The 21,033-nt window shown below is 41.4% G+C and overlaps 1 protein-coding gene across 16 annotated transcripts in view; it reads right to left on the reverse strand.

The window, feature by feature from the left end:
- Positions 1-21,033, reverse strand: part of LOC124061476 (receptor-type tyrosine-protein phosphatase eta-like) — a 46,108-nt gene that overhangs the window by 11,338 nt on the left and 13,737 nt on the right. Inside the window, exons 2-25 of one of the 16 annotated variants that reach the window (XM_046393307.1) lie at positions 20,749-20,770; positions 20,329-20,529; positions 19,875-20,123; positions 19,426-19,686; positions 18,567-18,827; positions 17,611-17,871; positions 16,285-16,545; positions 15,444-15,704; positions 14,118-14,378; positions 13,277-13,537; positions 11,951-12,211; positions 11,110-11,370; positions 9,784-10,044; positions 8,943-9,203; positions 7,617-7,877; positions 6,778-7,038; positions 5,822-6,082; positions 4,594-4,854; positions 4,149-4,403; positions 3,741-3,995; positions 2,769-3,035; positions 2,257-2,529; positions 1,808-2,074; positions 1,392-1,652 (exon numbers count right to left, since the gene is read on the reverse strand). In XM_046393307.1, coding sequence (XP_046249263.1) covers positions 1,392-1,652; positions 1,808-2,074; positions 2,257-2,529; positions 2,769-3,035; positions 3,741-3,995; positions 4,149-4,403; positions 4,594-4,854; positions 5,822-6,082; positions 6,778-7,038; positions 7,617-7,877; positions 8,943-9,203; positions 9,784-10,044; positions 11,110-11,370; positions 11,951-12,211; positions 13,277-13,537; positions 14,118-14,378; positions 15,444-15,704; positions 16,285-16,545; positions 17,611-17,871; positions 18,567-18,827; positions 19,426-19,686; positions 19,875-20,123; positions 20,329-20,529; positions 20,749-20,770 — 5,965 coding nt within the window. Of the gene's footprint in view, positions 1-1,391; positions 1,653-1,807; positions 2,075-2,256; positions 2,530-2,768; positions 3,036-3,740; positions 3,996-4,148; positions 4,404-4,593; positions 4,855-5,821; positions 6,083-6,777; positions 7,039-7,616; positions 7,878-8,942; positions 9,204-9,783; positions 10,045-11,109; positions 11,371-11,950; positions 12,212-13,276; positions 13,538-14,117; positions 14,379-15,443; positions 16,045-16,284; positions 16,546-17,610; positions 17,872-18,326; positions 19,687-19,874; positions 20,124-20,328; positions 20,530-20,748; positions 20,771-21,033 lie in introns of those variants that run through there. The other 15 variants (XM_046393316.1, XM_046393315.1, XM_046393320.1 and 12 more) reach the window with 15 other exon arrangements.

Genomic DNA, 21,033 nt, shown 5'->3' on the forward strand with positions numbered 1-21,033 from the left:
TTGAAAATCTGTGTGCGTGTGTGTGTGTGTCTGTGTGTGCTCATATATGAATGTTGTTGTGTGTTATTAATATACACTGGGTGTCAATTGGGCTTCATGTAGTAGTAGTGGGAGCAGTCATTTTGTGTGCTGACTATAACTGTGTTTCATTAATAGTTGCAAGTCAGTTGTGCGGTGCACTTTACCATGGAAACAGGCCCCCTCCTCACCCCAGCCCCTCCCTTCCCTGTCAGCCAGGGTGGCTCTCCTAGGTAAAACAGCGAGAATCCTCAATCGCCCCATAGAAAAAGGTAGCTAGAAAAAGGCCCTCTGACAAATGCTTCCTGCGACCAAACGAAAGTTTGCAGGGAAAAAATTCTTTCGCTGTGTCTACTAATGTCATATCGAATTTCACCTTTCTCGGTCAAAGTATATGTTCGTACGAGCAGGATGGAAACGCCTTGGTTTTCGGGATCGGCATCGAAAAACTCGACCAAATTTAACATGGGAGTGAATGAGAGGAGGGAGGTGCGCTCCCAGCCTTCAGCTTTGCATTAAGGCCCATTCTAGTGCATTGGCCCACTAATAAGAAGTAAAGAAATGGAACAGCAATAGTGGCATTATGCACTAGAATGGGGCTAGTGCATTGGCCCACTAATAAAATACTATTTAAAATGGACAATGCAGTTGTGGTCAGAGGGAGCAGGATAGTCTAAACAGATGGTTTTTTGAGTTTGGATTTGAAATGTGGGAGTGAGTCAGGTGGTCAGGTGGAAGTGAGTTCCAGAGCAGTGGAGCAGAGCGACTGAATGCTCTGCAGCAAGATGGAGGGAGGAGGAGGATCTGAGGGTGTGGGAGGGTGTGGCAATATGGAGGAGGTCAGAGAGATATGGCGGAGTGAGGTTGTGGATTGCTCTTAAGGTGAGGAGAAGTATTTTATAGTTGATGCGGTGTGTGAAGGGGAGCCAGTGGAGGTGTTGCAAAATGGGTGTGATGTGATGGGTGGAGGGGGTGCGTGTGATGAGGGGCGGCTGTAGTTTGGACCAGTAGTTGTCATGGAGTATATGTTACTTTTATGAAGGCATTCAGTCAGGAGGAGTGGAGTTATGTGGGTATTCAACAGGCAGAGTTATGTGGGTGTTCAACAGGCAGTGGGGTGTAATGACAGTTGAGTTGCCCTGTTTATATATATATATATAACTGGAGACTGACACATACAAGCAGCTGAAAGTCATTATGCCAGCCTCAGTCAAGTGGATTAGATGTTTTCATATCTTTCACCTAACTTTATGAACTTGTCATACTAATATTGGTACTGGTTTCAATGTTAATTAAACTGATACATTTGTAGCCTGCAATAGTGTATTATATGTAAAGAAAACAGACACATTTGAGAAGCTTTGAAGACGTACTTGTGTAACTTGATGTGCTGTTTACTGCAGACATGACTCCGCCTACAACTGTAAACACATCAAAGGTGTACAATACTCCAGGGGTCAGGAGGGAGAAGGTGTAAGTCTCATTCTCAGTTGAATATTTCTGAACCGTCATATCCAGTCGCACTATCACCAGATAGGAGTAAGAGCTTTTATGGTCACTTTGTCTGAGCCACGTCAGCCGGATGGACGTTGTGTTCACTTCTTGCACTGTGAGGTCTGTCACTGCTTTGGGCACTGAAGCAAATACAGCAGATGATCATGTGAGACTAAAAACTACTGAAAAAAATAATTTTACATTTTAATTGTATCTTTAATAGTTTCACAGGCTACTTAAAAGTTGTGTCATTAATGCCTCAGTAGTTTGATAGTGTTTAAACATAAACCCTTACTTGTGTAACTGAAAGTCTGTTCCTCTGTGGATTCACTTTCTGTTGCCGCGATCGTTGTGACAGTGATGGTATAATTAGTTCCTGGCTCCAGCTGCGGTACATCAGTGCTGTTAATGGTGACTGTTGTGTTAGACACTGCTCCCACAGCACTGTAGGTTTGAACCAAGTATTTGTAATACGGCTGGGCTCCCTGTGGGTATGACCACCCAACAAGAACTGAGGTGGTGGATTTTGGGCTGGCTGTAAGGTTCAACACAGGGTTTGGCCCTAGAAAAAATGTCAAACGAGGGAAATGTTAATGAAGAAGTAATTAAATAAGAAGAGATTTATAACATATTGTACGTTATGTAAAATACAGTACAGTACAGTAGTAAATGAAACTAAATAAAATCAATCACTCCAAGCAATAGAGACACTCCTATGTGTTTGTTTCTGCCTGTTGTACTCACTGGTGAAAGCAGAACTACGGACAACCGTGCTCGTTAAATTTTGCGGTCCAATTGTTTTTAAAGTTATATTGTAGGATGTTCCGGATTGAAGCGAGGACAGCTCTGTGTTATTGACCATGGCGTATGAACTGAGTACTTCCCCATCCTTCTCCTGGTAGGTGATATGGTAGCTGATGTTCGGAGCACCCTCCATCAAAGCAGGAGTTGGCCACCTCAGATGGAGCGAAGAGTTTGTCTTGTGACTGATGATGATGGAACCGGGAGGTGTAGGAGCTAAAAGATTTGCATAACAGGTACAGGAACACACACATTTACTACTTTATATTTTTGTACAATTACAACAAAAATACTTAGTAAGCAAATATAATATATACTATATATTACAATAAGCAAAAAATTTTAAGCTACAACGACAACTACTTGCACTATTATCAGAAATAAAACTTGTATAACTTGTAAAACTTGAAAGGCAGAATCTTGAAAACAATTAAATTACAGGGCTTTGAACTTACAAGTGGCAAATGCAAACTGATTAGAAGTGTTACTGAAGTCTCCAGCCACAGCAGTCACTGTGATAACAAAGATTCTTCCAGGATTTAAGCCAGCAAAGCGGGCTGTGGTGACCGTGCTTGGTGTTGTAGTGTTATCAGAATATTTCAGGTCATCATTGGAGATTTTCAGCACCAAGTGCTCAGACCTCCCTAGAGGCAAAGTCCAGCTGATGTTCAGGAAATCAGTTCCCCTTGCTGTAACCATGATGCCCTCAGGCTTTACAGGCTCTGTACAAAGATGAGGTAAATGGGGTTAAAAACATGATCTGCTTAATGAGGTTCCATGTTTTCAAATGGCATAATAGAAATAAACTACATGTATAAAATGTATAAATGCCTATTTAATCAATTAAGAAAATCACGATCAATAATATAAGCAAGCCACACATCATAAATATATTACTAATCTATATATCACTAATCAGCAGTTGCCTATTAAGTTTCTGTTGATCAAGTAACTGATTGAGCATCAAAACTGTTTGTTGACACTTTTGTCCTTAACTGCCGTTTATTAACACCATTTCCAAAAAACTCAATGTATTAACAAGTTAATGTCACAGCAGCAATTTAAGTACTCCACTTTAGCATTTATAGGTAACATAAACATGTAATAATTGGTGCTAAGTATTTATTAACGCATATGTCAACAACGATAACCGCTCATGTGGGAACCCAATACTAACATAATGTATTATAATATAATACTAAAAGAAAATATATCTTCAGAGTTCTATTTGTTGTGCATTAACAAATATTTTGAAATGTTATTTGATTTTTACTTACAGCTGCATTATAGTGATAGAAAGAATTATTCATCATTCAGAAGTTTATATACTGCTTATAAAAGAGAGATATGAAGTGGACTGGATGCAAAGTACTGTATATTGTCATCAGTTTTTAAAAAGAAGGGATTTCCTCAGAGTATGGACCTACTTGTAAATGTAGTAACAGAGGTACTTTCTCCTTTGCTTGAGAGAATTCCTGCAACAACCGTAATGCTGTACTGGGTTCCAGGGGTTAAATCTTGGATAGTAAAGGAGGTTTCGTTCGTGGTGTTGTTAAGGCTGTGTTCCCCTACAGTCCACTTGACTACATAGAAGGCAGCAATGCCGTTTGGTTTATCCCAGTTCAGAGACACAGACGATGTTGTGACATGAGTGATGGTGAGGTTCTTGACCACAGCAGGTTCTGTAAATGCAAGAATCCTTGGTTGAAGGTCAGGACATTACATACAACATGTTGGCAGACTGACAGCATTTTCAGGCACCATGTGTACTGGGCTTCAAGAAAATTGTGCATTTTTTGAAGACAAAGATGATAAACACAGAGAGTTTGGCTTACGTGTGAATGAAGTGAATGTGTAAGGCTCTCCTGTTTGACCGTCTCGGGCAACAGCAATCACTCTGATTGTGTAGGTGGTACCAGGGATCAGGTTTGATAGCGTAGCAAAGGTACGATTTGCGAGTATGAACGTTGTTGCGTCACCAGGTTGCCACTCCACCCTGTACTGAAACACCTCACCAGGAGGCGAGACCCAGCTCACAGAGATGGAGGAGGTGTTTACAGACACAGTATGTTGCCCAATTTTGCCAGGTTCTACAGAGGAGAGGAGAGGAGGGGAGCAAGTTAAGGAAATAGACACATGAAATGATCCGCTTATAAAAAAGCAAAACATTAAAGCATACATCAAAGTATAAGCACCAGCATCAGCAAAAATACTTCACTTATAATGGTCAAGAACAAGTCAGAACAAAGATCCATCACATACACTCTGATGATAACTTACTTGTGTATTTGGACACAGTGGTGCCTTGTCCTTCAGTAATCTTGTCAGCTGCCACTGCAGTAACATTTATTTCATACTGGACACCAGCAGTTAGGTTAGTAATATTTAAATGTGTCTCATTCACTTTTGCTATCCCACTGAAATTTCCATCAGTCCACTGTACTCTATAGAAGGAGCTCTGTCCCTCTGGTTCAGTCCAGCTCAGAAACACAGAGGATGTTGTGATTTCAGTGACACTGAGATTCCTGACAGCCTCAGGCTCTGCAAGTGCAAGATGAACCAAAGATGTGGGAGAAAAAAATGTTGCGCTAACAAAAGACAACCGTGATACATTCTCTTTGAGTGAAATCTGTAGCACTTAGTGCAATTGCGCCTTTTGCTTCAGATGCTTAATACAAATCAGCAAACCTCAGTAAATGATATTAAATACTGTTTTTTTAGTATTAAATCCCTATTTAAAAAAACAAAAAAACTGTTTACTCTTGGGATGCAGTTTTCTCTCTCAGTTTACAGATACTGACAACATCAGATGCACAAAAAAGACTACATGTCATAAGGATGAAGTTTTCAAAATCATTTCATACTGAACAATTTCAAAATCTCCTCATTCATTTTGAGTCAAAGTCGCAGTAGCAGCAGTACAACCAGACGCATTCTGCCACAGCAACTTTATCAAAAGCTTTCCATGCAGCTGGAAATTCACCCAGTGTCTTTGTCCCATTGGGGTCCACTTTCACTTAGGCATGTTGTCCCATTTCTTAAGGCAGACACCAATGGTCATTTATAAGGGACCAAAATACCTCATCTGACTTCTGATATGAGAAGTTTGTCATAAAGACTTCCCTGAATCATCAATGATCAATGCCATACAATTAAAGGTGAAGTAAGCCACCTTGTGGAGAAAATTCATCCAAGCTGCTGTTTCCAGGACTTTGTTTTTGTCCAAACAGAGTTTATGGGCCAAAGATGACAGCCAAAAGACTTAAACCTTTACTTCCCCTATGAGCTCCCTGGTCATCATGACAGTCCAGACCAGAACAGAATCACTGTAGCTGATGCCCAAACCACCACTCAACAACTTCTGCTTTGAGAGGACTCGTTATTCTACATCTTTTCTTACAGTAAGCTCTGAGTTTCCTGCTCATGATCACTGCAGACAGTTGTCTCTAGCAGGTGTCTTCAGCAGACTCTCACTACCTGATAGTAAGAACTACGTTTCAATACTTACTTGTGTATTTGGACACAGTGGTGCCTTGTCCTTCAGTAATCCTGTCAGCTGCCACTGCAGTAACATTTATTTCATACTGGACACCAGCAGTCAGGTTAATAATATTTAAATGTGTCTCAGTCACTTTTGCTGTCTGACTGACATTTCCATCAGTCCACTGTACTCTATAGAGGGAGCTCTGTCCCTCTGGTTCAGTCCAGTTCAGAAACACAGAGGATGTTGTGATGTCAGAGGCAGTGAGATTCCTGACTACTTCAGGCTCTGTGAGGGAAAACATGTCATAAGGATGAAGTTTTCAAAATCATTTCATACTGAACAATTTCAAAATCTCCTCATTCATTTTGAGTCAAAGTCGCAGTAGCAGCAGTACAACCAGACTCATTCTGCCACAGCAACTTTATCAAAAGCTTTCCATGCAGCTGGAAATTCACCCAGTGTCTTTGTCCCATTGGGATCCACTTTCACTTAGGCATGTTGTCCCATTTCTTAAGGCAGACACCAATGGTCATTTACAAGGGAACAAAATACATCATCTGACTTCTGATATGAGAAGTTTGTCATAAAGACTTCCCTGAATCATCAATGATCAATGCCATACAATTAAAGGTGAAGTAAGCCACCTTGTGGAGAAAATTCATCCAAGCTGCTGTTTCCAGGATTTTGTTTTTGTCCAAACAGAGTTTATGGGCCAAAGATGACAGCCAAAAGACTTAAACCTTTACTTCCCCTATGAGCTCCCTGGTCATCATGACAGTCCAGACCAGAACAGAATCACTGTAGCTGATGCCCAAACCAACACTCAACAACTTCTGCTTTGAGAGGACTCGTTATTCTACATCTTTTCTGACAGTAACCTCTGAGTTTCCTGCTCATGATCACTGCAGACAGTTGTCTCTAGCAGGTGTCTTCAGCAGACTCTCACTACCTGATAGTAAGAACTATGTTTCAATACTTACTTGTGTATTTGGACACAGTGGTGCCTTGTCCTTCAGTAATCCTGTCAGCTGCCACTGCAGCAACATTTATTTCATACTGGACAGCAGCAGTTAGGTTAGTAATATTTAAATGTGTCTCAGTCACTTTTGCTGTCTGACTGACATTTCCATCAGTCCACTGTACTCTATAGAAGGAGCTCTGTCCCTCTGGTTCAGTCCAGTTCAGAAACACAGAGGATGTTGTGATGTCAGAGGCAGTGAGATTCCTGACTACTTCAGGCTCTGTGAGGGAAAACATGTCATAATGATGAAGTTTTCAAAATCATTTCATACTGAACAATTTGAAAATCTCCTCATTCATTTTGAGTCAAAGTCGCAGTAGCAGCAGTACAACCAGACTCATTCTGCCACAGCAACTTTATCAAAAGCTTTCCATGCAGCTGGAAATTCACCCAGTGTCTTTGTCCCATTGGGGTCCACTTTCACTTAGGCATGTTGTCACATTTCTTAAGGCAGACACCAATGGTCATTTATAAGGGACCAAAATACCTCATCTGACTTCTGATATGAGAAGTTTGCCATAAAGACTTCCCTGAATCATCAATGCCATACAATTAAACCTTTACTTCACCTATGAGCTCCCTGGTCATCATGACAGTCCAGACCAGAACAGCATCACTGTAGCTGATGCCCAAACCAACACTCAACAACTTCTGCTTTGAGAGGACTCGTTATTCTACATCTTTTCTTACAGTAACCTCTGAGTTTCCTGCTCATGATCACTGCAGACAGTTGTCTCTAGCAGGTGTCTTCAGCAGACTCTCACTACCTGGCAGTAATAACTATGTTTCAATACTTACTTGTGTATTTGGACACAGTGGTGCCTTGTCCTTCAGTAATCCCGTCAGCTGCCACTGCAGTAACATTTATTTCATACTGGACACCAGCAGTCAGGTTAATAATATTTAAATGTGTCTCAGTCACATTTGCTGTCTGACTGACATTTCCATCAGTCCACTGTACTCTATAGAAGGAGCTCTGTCCCTCTGGTTCAGTCCAGTTCAGAAACACAGAGGATGTTGTGATTTCAGTGACACTGAGATTCCTGACAGCCTCAGGCTCTGCGAGTGAGAGGGATGATATGGCAAAGGAGTATTCAAGCCACACCATGCGACATGTCTTTAAAAAATCTATTAGCTTACTATAACATGTCTTGTGCTGGCAGCAACACACACTATACTCAAAGGAACACTGATGTAATTTGATCCTGAATAGCTACAAAAACGTTTTGACAAAATTTAAATTTCCCATCACGGGAATAACATCCTTGCCCAGAACTGAATCCATGTTGTCTCCTCTGAATCTCAGCTTGGGCAAATGGCTAAATTTTTCTTTAGAGCAAACTGTCTTTGGCCTCCCAAAAGAACCAGATCAATGTAGGTCTTTCTCAAGTAGAATAAACATGATGGTTGATTTGTTTTAACAAGACTCAGAGTCTACAGTCATTCTTGTAGCTCTGTGGGGCTGTGCTTTGAGCTAAATGCTAACATCACCATACAGATATTCTCACAAAAACAATGCCAGCAAGCTGGTGTCAAGTGGCTAACCAGATTAAACATTTTTGTTTAGCATGTTCACATGCTAACATTTACTGGTTAGCACAATACGCAAAGTACAGTCGAGGCTCATGGGAATGTCATTGGTTTTGCAGACAATTATTTAAAAACCAAATGAGTGAACAAAAGTGACATTTTGACCTAATGGTGGTACTAGAGGGAAACTCAGTGCATGGCCAAAGTTGACACGATTCATCCTGAAGGCAGCATGAACGTGTGCATAAAATTTCACCCTAAGTCACTGAATAGTGGTGGAAATCTTCAGTCTGAACCAAAGTGGTGGACAAACCAACACATCCACATTGCCATTCCTCAAGACATGTTGCTAGCGTGGCCAAAAGTGGCATATCCAAATATGCCAGTCAAACCAAAGCGAAGGGTCCTGAAATTGGCACAACAGTAAGGAGATGTGCCATCAGCAATGCCCCAACAACGTCCACAGCTACAAGCCATATCCAGCATGAAGATTACAGGTCTGAGGTAAAAGCTGAAATTGTTGCAGGGTCCTCTCCTCCAGGAGTCCTCAGCACAATTCTTCACAGTATGAACCACATTTAAGGGCTTACTTACTTGTGTATTGAGTAACAGCTGTACTCTGTCCTTCAGTAATCCCGTCAGCTGCCACTGCAGTAACATTTATTTCATACTGGACACCAGCAGTCAGGTTAGTAATATTTAAATGTGTCTCATTCACTTTTGCTGTCCCACTGAAATTTCCATCAGTCCACTGTACTCTATAGAAGGAGCTCTGTCCCTCTGGTTCAGTCCAGTTCAGAAACACAGAGGATGTTGTGATGTCAGAGGCAGTGAGATTCCTGACTACTTCAGGCTCTGTGAGGGAAAACATGTCATAAGGATGAAGTTTTCAAAATCATTTCATACTGAACAATTTGAAAATCTCCTCATTCATTTTGAGTCAAAGTCGCAGCAGCAGCAGTACAACCAGACTCATTCTGCCACAGCAACTTTATCAAAAGCTTTCCATGCAGCTGGAAATTCACCCAGTGTCTTTGTCCCATTGGGGTCCACTTTCACTTAGGCATGTTGTCACATTTCTTAAGGCAGACACCACTGGTCATTCATAAGGGACCAAAATACCTCATCTGACTTCTGATAAGAAAAGTTTGCCATAAAGACTTCCCTGAATCATCAATGATCAAAAGACTTAAACCTTTACTTCCTCTATGAGCTCCCTGGTCATCATGACAGTCCAGACCAGAACAGAATCACTGTAGCTGATGCTCAAACCAACACTCAACAACTTCTGCTTTGAGAGGACTCGTTATTCTACATCTTTTCTTACAGTAACCTCTGAGTTTCCTGCTCATGATCACTGCAGACAGTTGTCTCTAGCAGGTGTCTTCAGCAGACTCTCACTACCTGACAGTAATAACTATGTTTCAATACTTACTTGTGTATTTGGACACAGTGGTGCCTTGTCCTTCAGTAATCCCGTCAGCTGCCACTGCAGTAACATTTATTTCATACTGGACACCAGCAGTCAGGTTAATAATATTTAAATGTGTCTCAGTCACATTTGCTGTCTGACTGACATTTCCATCAGTCCACTGTACTCTATAGAAGGAGCTCTGTCCCTCTGGTTCAGTCCAGTTCAGAAACACAGAGGACGTTGTGATTTCAGTGACACTGAGATTCCTGACAGCCTCAGGCTCTGCGAGTGAGAGGGATGATATGGCAAAGGAGTATTCAAGCCACACCATGCGACATGTCTTTAAAAAATCTATTAGCTTACTATAACATGTCTTGTGCTGGCAGCAACACACACTATACTCAAAGGAACACTGATGTAATTTGATCCTGAATAGCTACAAAAACGTTTTGACAAAATTAAAATTTCCCATCACGGGAATAACATCCTTGCCCAGAACTGAATCCATGTTGTCTCCTCTGAATCTCAGCTTGGGCAAATGGCTAAATTTTTCTTTAGAGCAAACTGTCTTTGACCTCCCAAAAGAACCAGATCAATGTAGGTCTTTCTCAAGTAGAATAAACATGATGGTTCATTTGTTTTAACAAGACTCAGAGTCTACAGTCATTCTTGTAGCTCTGTGGGGCTGTGCTTTGAGCTAAATGCTAACATCACCATACAGATATTCTCACAAAAACAATGCCAGCAAGCTGGTGTCAAGTGGCTAACCAGATTAAACATTTTTGTTTAGCATGTTCACATGCTAACATTTACTGGTTAGCACAATACGCAAAGTACAGTCGAGGCTCATGGGAATGTCATTGGTTTTGCAGACAATTATTTAAAAACCAAATGAGTGAACAAAAGTGACATTTTGACCTAATGGTGGTACTAGAGGGAAACTCAGTGCATGGCCAAAGTTGACACGATTCATCCTGAAGGCAGCATGAACGTGTGCATAAAATTTCACCCTAAGTCACTGAATAGTGGTGGAAATCTTCAGTCTGAACCAAAGTGGTGGACAAACCAACACATCCACATTGCCATTCCTCAAGACATGTTGCTAGCGTGGCCAAAAGTGGCATATCCAAATATGCCAGTCAAACCAAAGCGAAGGGTCCTGAAATTGGCACAACAGTAAGGAGATGTGCCATCAGCAATGCCCCAACAACGTCCACAGCTACAAGCCATATCCAGCATGAAGATTACAGGTCTGAGGTAAAAGCTGAAATTGTTGCAGGGTCCTCTCCTCCAGGAGTCCTCAGCACACTTCTTCACAGTATGAACCACATTTAAGGGCTTACTTACTTGTGTATTGAGTAACAGCTGTACTCTGTCCTTCAGTAATCCCGTCAGCTGCCACTGCAGTAACATTTATTTCATACTGGACACCAGCAGTCAGGTTAGTAATATTTAAATGTGTCTCATTCACTTTTGCTGTCCCACTGAAATTTCCATCAGTCCACTGTACTCTATAGAAGGAGCTCTGTCCCTCTGGTTCAGTCCAGTTCAGAAACACAGAGGATGTTGTGATGTCAGAGGCAGTGAGATTCCTGACTACTTCAGGCTCTGTGAGGGAAAACATGTCATAAGGATGAAGTTTTCAAAATCATTTCATACTGAACAATTTGAAAATCTCCTCATTCATTTTGAGTCAAAGTCGCAGCAGCAGCAGTACAACCAGACTCATTCTGCCACAGCAACTTTATCAAAAGCTTTCCATGCAGCTGGAAATTCACCCAGTGTCTTTGTCCCATTGGGGTCCACTTTCACTTAGGCATGTTGTCACATTTCTTAAGGCAGACACCACTGGTCATTCATAAGGGACCAAAATACCTCATCTGACTTCTGATAAGAGAAGTTTGCCATAAAGACTTCCCTGAATCATCAATGATCAAAAGACTTAAACCTTTACTTCCTCTATGAGCTCCCTGGTCATCATGACAGTCCAGACCAGAACAGAATCACTGTAGCTGATGCTCAAACCAACACTCAACAACTTCTGCTTTGAGAGGACTCGTTATTCTACATCTTTTCTGACAGTAACCTCTGAGTTTCCTGCTCATGATCACTGCAGACAGTTGTCTCTAGCAGGTGTCTTCAGCAGACTCTCACTACCTGGCAGTAATAACTATGTTTCAATACTTACTTGTGTATTTGGACACAGTGGTGCCTTGTCCTTCAGTAATCCCGTCAGCTGCCACTGCAGTAACATTTATTTCATACTGGACACCAGCAGTCAGGTTAATAATATTTAAATGTGTCTCAGTCACATTTGCTGTCTGACTGACATTTCCATCAGTCCACTGTACTCTATAGAAGGAGCTCTGTCCCTCTGGTTCAGTCCAGTTCAGAAACACAGAGGATGTTGTGATTTCAGTGACACTGAGATTCCTGACAGCCTCAGGCTCTGCGAGTGAGAGGGATGATATGGCAAAGGAGTATTCAAGCCACACCATGCGACATGTCTTTAAAAAATCTATTAGCTTACTATAACATGTCTTGTGCTGGCAGCAACACACACTATACTCAAAGGAACACTGATGTAATTTGATCCTGAATAGCTACAAAAACGTTTTGACAAAATTAAAATTTCCCATCACGGGAATAACATCCTTGCCCAGAACTGAATCCATGTTGTCTCCTCTGAATCTCAGCTTGGGCAAATGGCTAAATTTTTCTTTAGAGCAAACTGTCTTTGACCTCCCAAAAGAACCAGATCAATGTAGGTCTTTCTCAAGTAGAATAAACATGATGGTTGATTTGTTTTAACAAGACTCAGAGTCTACAGTCATTCTTGTAGCTCTGTGGGGCTGTGCTTTCAGCTAAATGCTAACATCACCATACAGATATTCTCACAAAAACAATGCCAGCAAGCTGGTGTCAAGTGGCTAACCAGATTAAACATTTTTGTTTAGCATGTTCACATGCTAACATTTACTGGTTAGCACAATACGCAAAGTACAGTCGAGGCTCATGGGAATGTCATTGGTTTTGCAGACAATTATTTAAAAACCAAATGAGTGAACAAAAGTGACATTTTGACCTAATGGTGGTACTAGAGGGAAACTCAGTGCATGGCCAAAGTTGACACGATTCATCCTGAAGGCAGCATGAACGTGTGCATAAAATTTCACCCTAAGTCACTGAATAGTGGTGGAAATCTTCAGTCTGAACCAAAGTGGTGGACAAACCAACACATCCACATTGCCATTCCTCAAGACATGTTGCTAGCGTGGCCAAAAGTGGCATATCCAAATATGCCAGTCAAACCAAAGCGAAGGGTCCTGAAATTGGCACAACAGTAAGGAGATGTGCCATCAGCAATGCCCCAACAACGTCCACAGCTACAAGCCATATCCAGCATGAAGATTACAGGTCTGAGGTAAAAGCTGAAATTGTTGCAGGGTCCTCTCCTCCAGGAGTCCTCAGCACAATTCTTCACAGTATGAACCACATTTAAGGGCTTACTTACTTGTGTATTGAGTAACAGCTGTACTCTGTCCTTCAGTAATCCCGTCAGCTGCCACTGCAGTAACATTTATTTCATACTGGACACCAGCAGTCAGGTTAGTAATATTTAAATGTGTCTCATTCACTTTTGCTGTCCCACTGAAATTTCCATCAGTCCACTGTACTCTATAGAAGGAGCTCTGTCCCTCTGGTTCAGTCCAGTTCAGAAACACAGAGGATGTTGTGATGTCAGAGGCAGTGAGATTCCTGACTACTTCAGGCTCTGTGAGGGAAAACATGTCATAAGGATGAAGTTTTCAAAATCATTTCATACTGAACAATTTGAAAATCTCCTCATTCATTTTGAGTCAAAGTCGCAGCAGCAGCAGTACAACCAGACTCATTCTGCCACAGCAACTTTATCAAAAGCTTTCCATGCAGCTGGAAATTCACCCAGTGTCTTTGTCCCATTGGGGTCCACTTTCACTTAGGCATGTTGTCACATTTCTTAAGGCAGACACCACTGGTCATTCATAAGGGACCAAAATACCTCATCTGACTTCTGATAAGAGAAGTTTGCCATAAAGACTTCCCTGAATCATCAATGATCAAAAGACTTAAACCTTTACTTCCTCTATGAGCTCCCTGGTCATCATGACAGTCCAGACCAGAACAGAATCACTGTAGCTGATGCCCAAACCACCACTCAACAACTTCTGCTTTGAGAGGACTCGTTATTCTACATCTTTTCTGACAGTAACCTCTGAGTTTCCTGCTCATGATCACTGCAGACAGTTGTCTCTAGCAGGTGTCTTCAGCAGACTCTCACTACCTGGCAGTAATAACTATGTTTCAATACTTACTTGTGTATTTGGACACAGTGGTGCCTTGTCCTTCAGTAATCCCGTCAGCTGCCACTGCAGTAACATTTATTTCATACTGGACACCAGCAGTCAGGTTAATAATATTTAAATGTGTCTCAGTCACATTTGCTGTCTGACTGACATTTCCATCAGTCCACTGTACTCTATAGAGGGAGCTCTGTCCCTCTGGTTCAGTCCAGTTCAGAAACACAGAGGACGTTGTGATTTCAGTGACACTGAGATTCCTGACAGCCTCAGGCTCTGCGAGTGAGAGGGATGATATGGCAAAGGAGTATTCAAGCCACACCATGCGACATGTCTTTAAAAAATCTATTAGCTTACTATAACATGTCTTGTGCTGGCAGCAACACACACTATACTCAAAGGAACACTGATGTAATTTGATCCTGAATAGCTACAAAAACGTTTTGACAAAATTAAAATTTCCCATCACGGGAATAACATCCTTGCCCAGAACTGAATCCATGTTGTCTCCTCTGAATCTCAGCTTGGGCAAATGGCTAAATTTTTCTTTAGAGCAAACTGTCTTTGACCTCCCAAAAGAACCAGATCAATGTAGGTCTTTCTCAAGTAGAATAAACATGATGGTTCATTTGTTTTAACAAGACTCAGAGTCTACAGTCATTCTTGTAGCTCTGTGGGGCTGTGCTTTGAGCTAAATGCTAACATCACCATACAGATATTCTCACAAAAACAATGCCAGCAAGCTGGTGTCAAGTGGCTAACCAGATTAAACATTTTTGTTTAGCATGTTCACATGCTAACATTTACTGGTTAGCACAATACGCAAAGTACAGTCGAGGCTCATGGGAATGTCATTGGTTTTGCAGACAATTATTTAAAAACCAAATGAGTGAACAAAAGTGACATTTTGACCTAATGGTGGTACTAGAGGGAAACTCAGTGCATGGCCAAAGTTGACACGATTCATCCTGAAGGCAGCATGAACGTGTGCATAAAATTTCACCCTAAGTCACTGAATAGTGGTGGAAATCTTCAGTCTGAACCAAAGTGGTGGACAAACCAACACATCCACATTGCCATTCCTCAAGACATGTTGCTAGCGTGGCCAAAAGTGGCATATCCAAATATGCCAGTCAAACCAAAGCGAAGGGTCCTGAAATTGGCACAACAGTAAGGAGATGTGCCATCAGCAATGCCCCAACAACGTCCACAGCTACAAGCCATATCCAGCATGAAGATTACAGGTCTGAGGTAAAAGCTGAAATTGTTGCAGGGTCCTCTCCTCCAGGAGTCCTCAGCACACTTCTTCACAGTATGAACCACATTTAAGGGCTTACTTACTTGTGTATTGAGTAACAGCTGTACTCTGTCCTTCAGTAATCCCGTCAGCTGCCACTGCAGTAACATTTATTTCATACTGGACACCAGCAGTCAGGTTAGTAATATTTAAATGTGTCTCATTCACTTTTGCTGTCCCACTGAAATTTCCATCAGTCCACTGTACTCTATAGAAGGAGCTCTGTCCCTCTGGTTCAGTCCAGGTCAGAAACACAGAGGATGTTGTGATGTCAGAGGCAGTGAGATTCCTGACTACTTCAGGCTCTGTGAGGGAAAACATGTCATAAGGATGAAGTTTTCAAAATCATTTCATACCGAACAATTTGAAAATCTCCTCATTCATTTTGAGTCAAAGTCGCAGTAGCAGCAGTACAACCAGACTCATTCTGCCACAGCAACTTTATCAAAAGCTTTCCATGCAGCTGGAAATTCACCCAGTGTCTTTGTCCCATTGGGGTCCACTTTCACTTAGGCATGTTGTCACATTTCTTAAGGCAGACACCAATGGTCATTTATAAGGGACCAAAATACCTCATCTGACTTCTGATATGAGAAGTTTGCCATAAAGACTTCCCTGAATCATCAATGATCAAAAGACTTAAACCTTTACTTCCTCTATGAGCTCCCTGGTCATCATGACAGTCCAGACCAGAACAGAATCACTGTAGCTGATGCTCAAACCAACACTCAACAACTTCTGCTTTGAGAGGACTCGTTATTCTACATCTTTTCTTACAGTAACCTCTGAGTTTCCTGCTCATGATCACTGCAGACAGTTGTCTCTAGCAGGTGTCTTCAGCAGACTCTCACTACCTGACAGTAATAACTATGTTTCAATACTTACTTGTGTATTTGGACACAGTGGTGCCTTGTCCTTCAGTAATCCCGTCAGCTGCCACTGCAGTAACATTTATTTCATACTGGACACCAGCAGTCAGGTTAATAATATTTAAATGTGTCTCAGTCACATTTGCTGTCTGACTGACATTTCCATCAGTCCACTGTACTCTATAGAAGGAGCTCTGTCCCTCTGGTTCAGTCCAGTTCAGAAACACAGAGGACGTTGTGATTTCAGTGACACTGAGATTCCTGACAGCCTCAGGCTCTGCGAGTGAGAGGGATGATATGGCAAAGGAGTGTTCAAGCCACACCATGCGACATGTCTTTAAAAAATCTATTAGCTTACTATAACATGTCTTGTGCTGGCAGCAACACACACAATACTCAAAGGAACACTGATGTAATTTGATCCTGAATAGCTACAAAAACGTTTTGACAAAATTAAAATTTCCCATCACGGGAATAACATCCTTCCTCAGAACTGAATCCATGTTGTCTCCTCTGAATCTCAGCTTGGGCAAATGGCTAAATTCTTCTTTAGAGCAAACTGTCTTTGGCCTCCCAAAAGAACCAGATCAATGTAGGTCTTTTTCAAGTAGAATAAACATGATGGTTGATTTGTTTTAACAAGACTCAGAGTCTACAGTCATTCTTGCAGCTCTGTGGGGCTGTGCTTTGAGCTAAATGCTAACATCACCATACAGATATTCTCACAAAAACAATGCCAGCAAGCTGGTGTCAAGTGGCTAACCAGATTAAACATTTTTGTTTAGCATGTTCACATGCTAACATTTACTGGTTAGCGCAACACGCAAAGTACAGTCGAGGCTCATGGGAATGTCATTGGTTTTGCAGGCAATTATTTAAAAACCAAATGAGTGAACAAAAGTGACATTTTGACCTAATGGTGGTACTAGAGGGAAACTCAGTGCATGGCCAAAGTTGACACGATTCATCCTGAAGGCAGCATGAACATGTGCATAAAATTTCACCCTAAGTCACTGAATAGTGGTGGAAATCTTCAGTCTGAACCAAAGTGGTGGACAAACCAACACATCCACATTGCCATTCCTCAAGACATGTTGCTAGCGTGGCCAAAAGTGGCATATCCAAATATGCCAGTCAAACCAAAGCGAAGGGTCCTGAAATTGGCACAACAGTAAGGAGATGTGCCATCAGCAATGCCCCAACAACGTCCACAGCTACAAGCCATATCCAGCATGAAGATTACAGGTCTGAGGTAAAAGCTGAAATTGCCGCAGGGCCCTCTCGTCCAGGAGTCCTCAGCACAATTCTTCACAGTATGAACCACATTTAAGGGCTTACTTACTTGTGTATTGAGTAACAGCTGTACTCTGTCCTTCAGTAATCCCGTCAGCTGCCACTGCAGTAACATTTATTTCATACTGGACACCAGCAGTCAGGTTAATAATATTTAAATGTGTCTCAGTCACATTTACTGCCTGACTGACATTTCCATCAGTCCACTGTACTCTATAGAGGGAGCTCTGTCCCTCTGGTTCAGTCCAGCTCAGAAACACAGAGGATGTTGTGATGTCAGAGGCAGTGAGATTCCTGACTACTTCAGGCTCTGTGAGGGAAAACATGTCATAAGGATGAAGTTTTCAAAATCATTTCATACCGAACAATTTGAAAATCTCCTCATTCATTTTGAGTCAAAGTCGCAGTAGCAGCAGTACAACCAGACTCATTCTGCCACAGCAACTTTATCAAAAGCTTTCCATGCAGCTGGAAATTCACCCAGTGTCTTTGTCCCATTGGGGTCCACTTTCACTTAGGCATGTTGTCACATTTCTTAAGGCAGACACCAATGGTCATTTATAAGGGACCAAAATACCTCATCTGACTTCTGATATGAGAAGTTTGCCATAAAGACTTCCCTGAATCATCAATGATCAATGCCATACAATTAAAGGTGAAGTAAGCCACCTTGTGGAGAAAATTCACCCAAGCTGCTGTTTCCAGGACTTCGTTTTTGTCCAAACAGAGTTTATGGGCCAAAGATGACAGCCAAAAGACTTAAACCTTTACTTCACCTATGAGCTCCCTGGTCATCATGACAGTCCAGACCAGAACAGAATCACTGTAGCTGATGCCCAAACCACCACTCAACAACTTCTGCTTTGAGAGGACTCGTTATTCTACATCTTTTCTGACAGTAACCTCTGAGTTTCCTGCTCATGATCACTGCAGACAGTTGTCTCTAGCAGGTGTCTTCAGCAGACTCTCACTACCTGGCAGTAATAACTATGTTTCAATACTTACTTGTGTATTTGGACACAGTGGTGCCTTGTCCTTCAGTAATCCTGTCAGCTGCCACTGCAGTAACATTTATTTCATACTGGACACCAGCAGTCAGGTTAATAATATTTAAATGTGTCTCAGTCATATTTGCTGTCCCACTGAAATTTCCATCAGTCCACTGTACTCTATAGAAGGAGCTCTGTCCCTCTGGTTCAGTCCAGTTCAGAAACACAGAGGATGTTGTGATTTCAATGACACTGAGATTCCTGACAGCCTCAGGCTCTGCAAGTGCAAGATGAACCGAAGATGTGGGAGAAAAAAATTTTGCACTAACAAAAGACAACAGTGATACATTCTGTTTGAGTGAAATCTGTAGCACTTGGTGCAATTGCGCCTTTTGCTTCAGATGCTTAATACAAATCAGTAAACCTCAGTAAATGATATTAAATACTGTTTTTTTAGTTTTCTATCCCTATTTAAAAAAACAAAAAAACTGTTTACTCTTGGGATGCAGTTTTCTCTCTCAGTTTACAGATACTGACAACATCAGATGCACAAAAAAGACTACAAAGCACAGTCATGAGCAAAAATGTGAAACATCAACTTACGAGTACAATGACAGATGTCAGCTATGTCACTTTCTGCTGTGTTATCTCCAGCTACTGTATGGTCCATAGGCCAGTACAACAACAGAATCACTGTAGCTGATGCCCAAACCAACACTCAACAACTTCTGCTTTGAGAGGACTCGTTATTCTACATCTTTTCTTACAGTAACCTCTGAGTTTCCTGCTCATGATCACTGCAGACAGTTGTCTCTAGCAGGTGTCTTCAGCAGACTCTCACTACCTGGCAGTGATAACTATGTTTTAATACTTACTTGTGTATTTGGACACAGTGGTGCCTTGTCCTTCAGTAATCCCGTCAGCTGCCACTGCAGTAACATTTATTTCATACTGGACACCAGCAGTCAGGTTAGTAATATTTAAATGTGTCTCAGTCACATTTTCTGTCCCACTGACATTTCCATCAGTCCACTGTACTCTATAGAGGGAGCTCTGTCCCTCTGGTTCAGTCCAGCTCAGAAACACAGAGGACGTTGTGATGTCAGAGGCAGTGAGATTCCTGACAGCCTCAGGCTCTGCGATTGACATAGAGGTGGATGCAAAGAAGAAAAATATCATTATAGAAAAATGTGATGTATTACAAAGTACAGCAATGACACCACAGTGTCACACTTTGACCTTCCCTGCCATAGGGTTTTTCATAATGAAAATACTGTATCATGGATAATTGTATAATTTAAGCTAAAATGAAATGTGTACTTACTTGTGTACCGTGATACAGTGACATTCGCTCCTTCAGTACGGTTATCATCTGCCACTGCAGCGACAGTTATCGTGTATTTGACTCCAGGATTCAGGCCGGTGATGTTTTTAGATATTTCACTCGTATTGTCTGCTCCACCAGTCCACCTTACTATAAAGGAGGAGCTATTACCATCTGGTTTTTTCCATGTCAGAAATAAAGATGTCGTTGTGACTCCAGTGACTTTGAGGTCTTTGACTACTTCAGGCCCTGTGAGTGAGAAAATAAGCACAGTTTTATCATCCGTATATTTGATAGTTTATTTATGACATTCGTGATAGCCTTTGTTTGCAATTGTTCAAACAGTTAGACATTCTGAACCTGCAGAACCGTTGAAAGTATATACACGGTGATTATTTGTTGTCTTTTTTTAATGTGTGGAATGTAAGTGATTCAACAAAGTGGACAGACTTACTCATTGTGACCTCTTTGCAGCAGTTCAAACAGCTGAAGGAGATTTGGTTAACCGTTCCAGGAGTCAAACCAGTTATCAACTTAGCAGTATCGCTTGTGAGCAAAGATGCAGTGGATAAGGTGCAGTTTTGACTTGATCCAAATGTGACTGTTGTTGTTGTTACTGTTAATGTTTCTGTTTCACTGAAGTTACAGGTAGTATCTGTGAGACAGAAAAAGAGGATATACAAGAGCAACAATATGAAACAGCAACAAAAAAACAATAACCTGTTTCAAACATTACATATTAACGGAAGTAATTTACAGAAGAAATGTAAGTAGCAACCCAATATTAAACACAAAGTACTGTACTGCTTTTGAGACAAAGTAATTGAAATGTAGCACATAAAACAAAATCATGAAACTACACTTGTGCACTTACTGAAACACTGTGCCTGTGAGATCTGTGGAGACAAGGAAAAGCAAAGTAAATGATCTTGCACCAGCAGGGGTCAGCATTGAGTTTATTAAAAGAGCTACAGGGCATCACCTCGAAACCCAACCACATCAGTAAATTACTACTACCAACTTATTAAACAGGTTATGTTTTCTCAGTTTCTTACTAGCCCCATTTCTTCGTTAATTAAGTATGCTGGCCCAAAAGTAGTCAAATTTAGGTATATCAACCAACCATGTATGTAAGTTTTTGAATGGAATTTTTTCATTT

Source organism: Scatophagus argus, chromosome 7, assembly GCF_020382885.2.
Source record: "Scatophagus argus isolate fScaArg1 chromosome 7, fScaArg1.pri, whole genome shotgun sequence".
NCBI classification, from domain to species: Eukaryota; Metazoa; Chordata; class Actinopteri; family Scatophagidae; genus Scatophagus; species Scatophagus argus.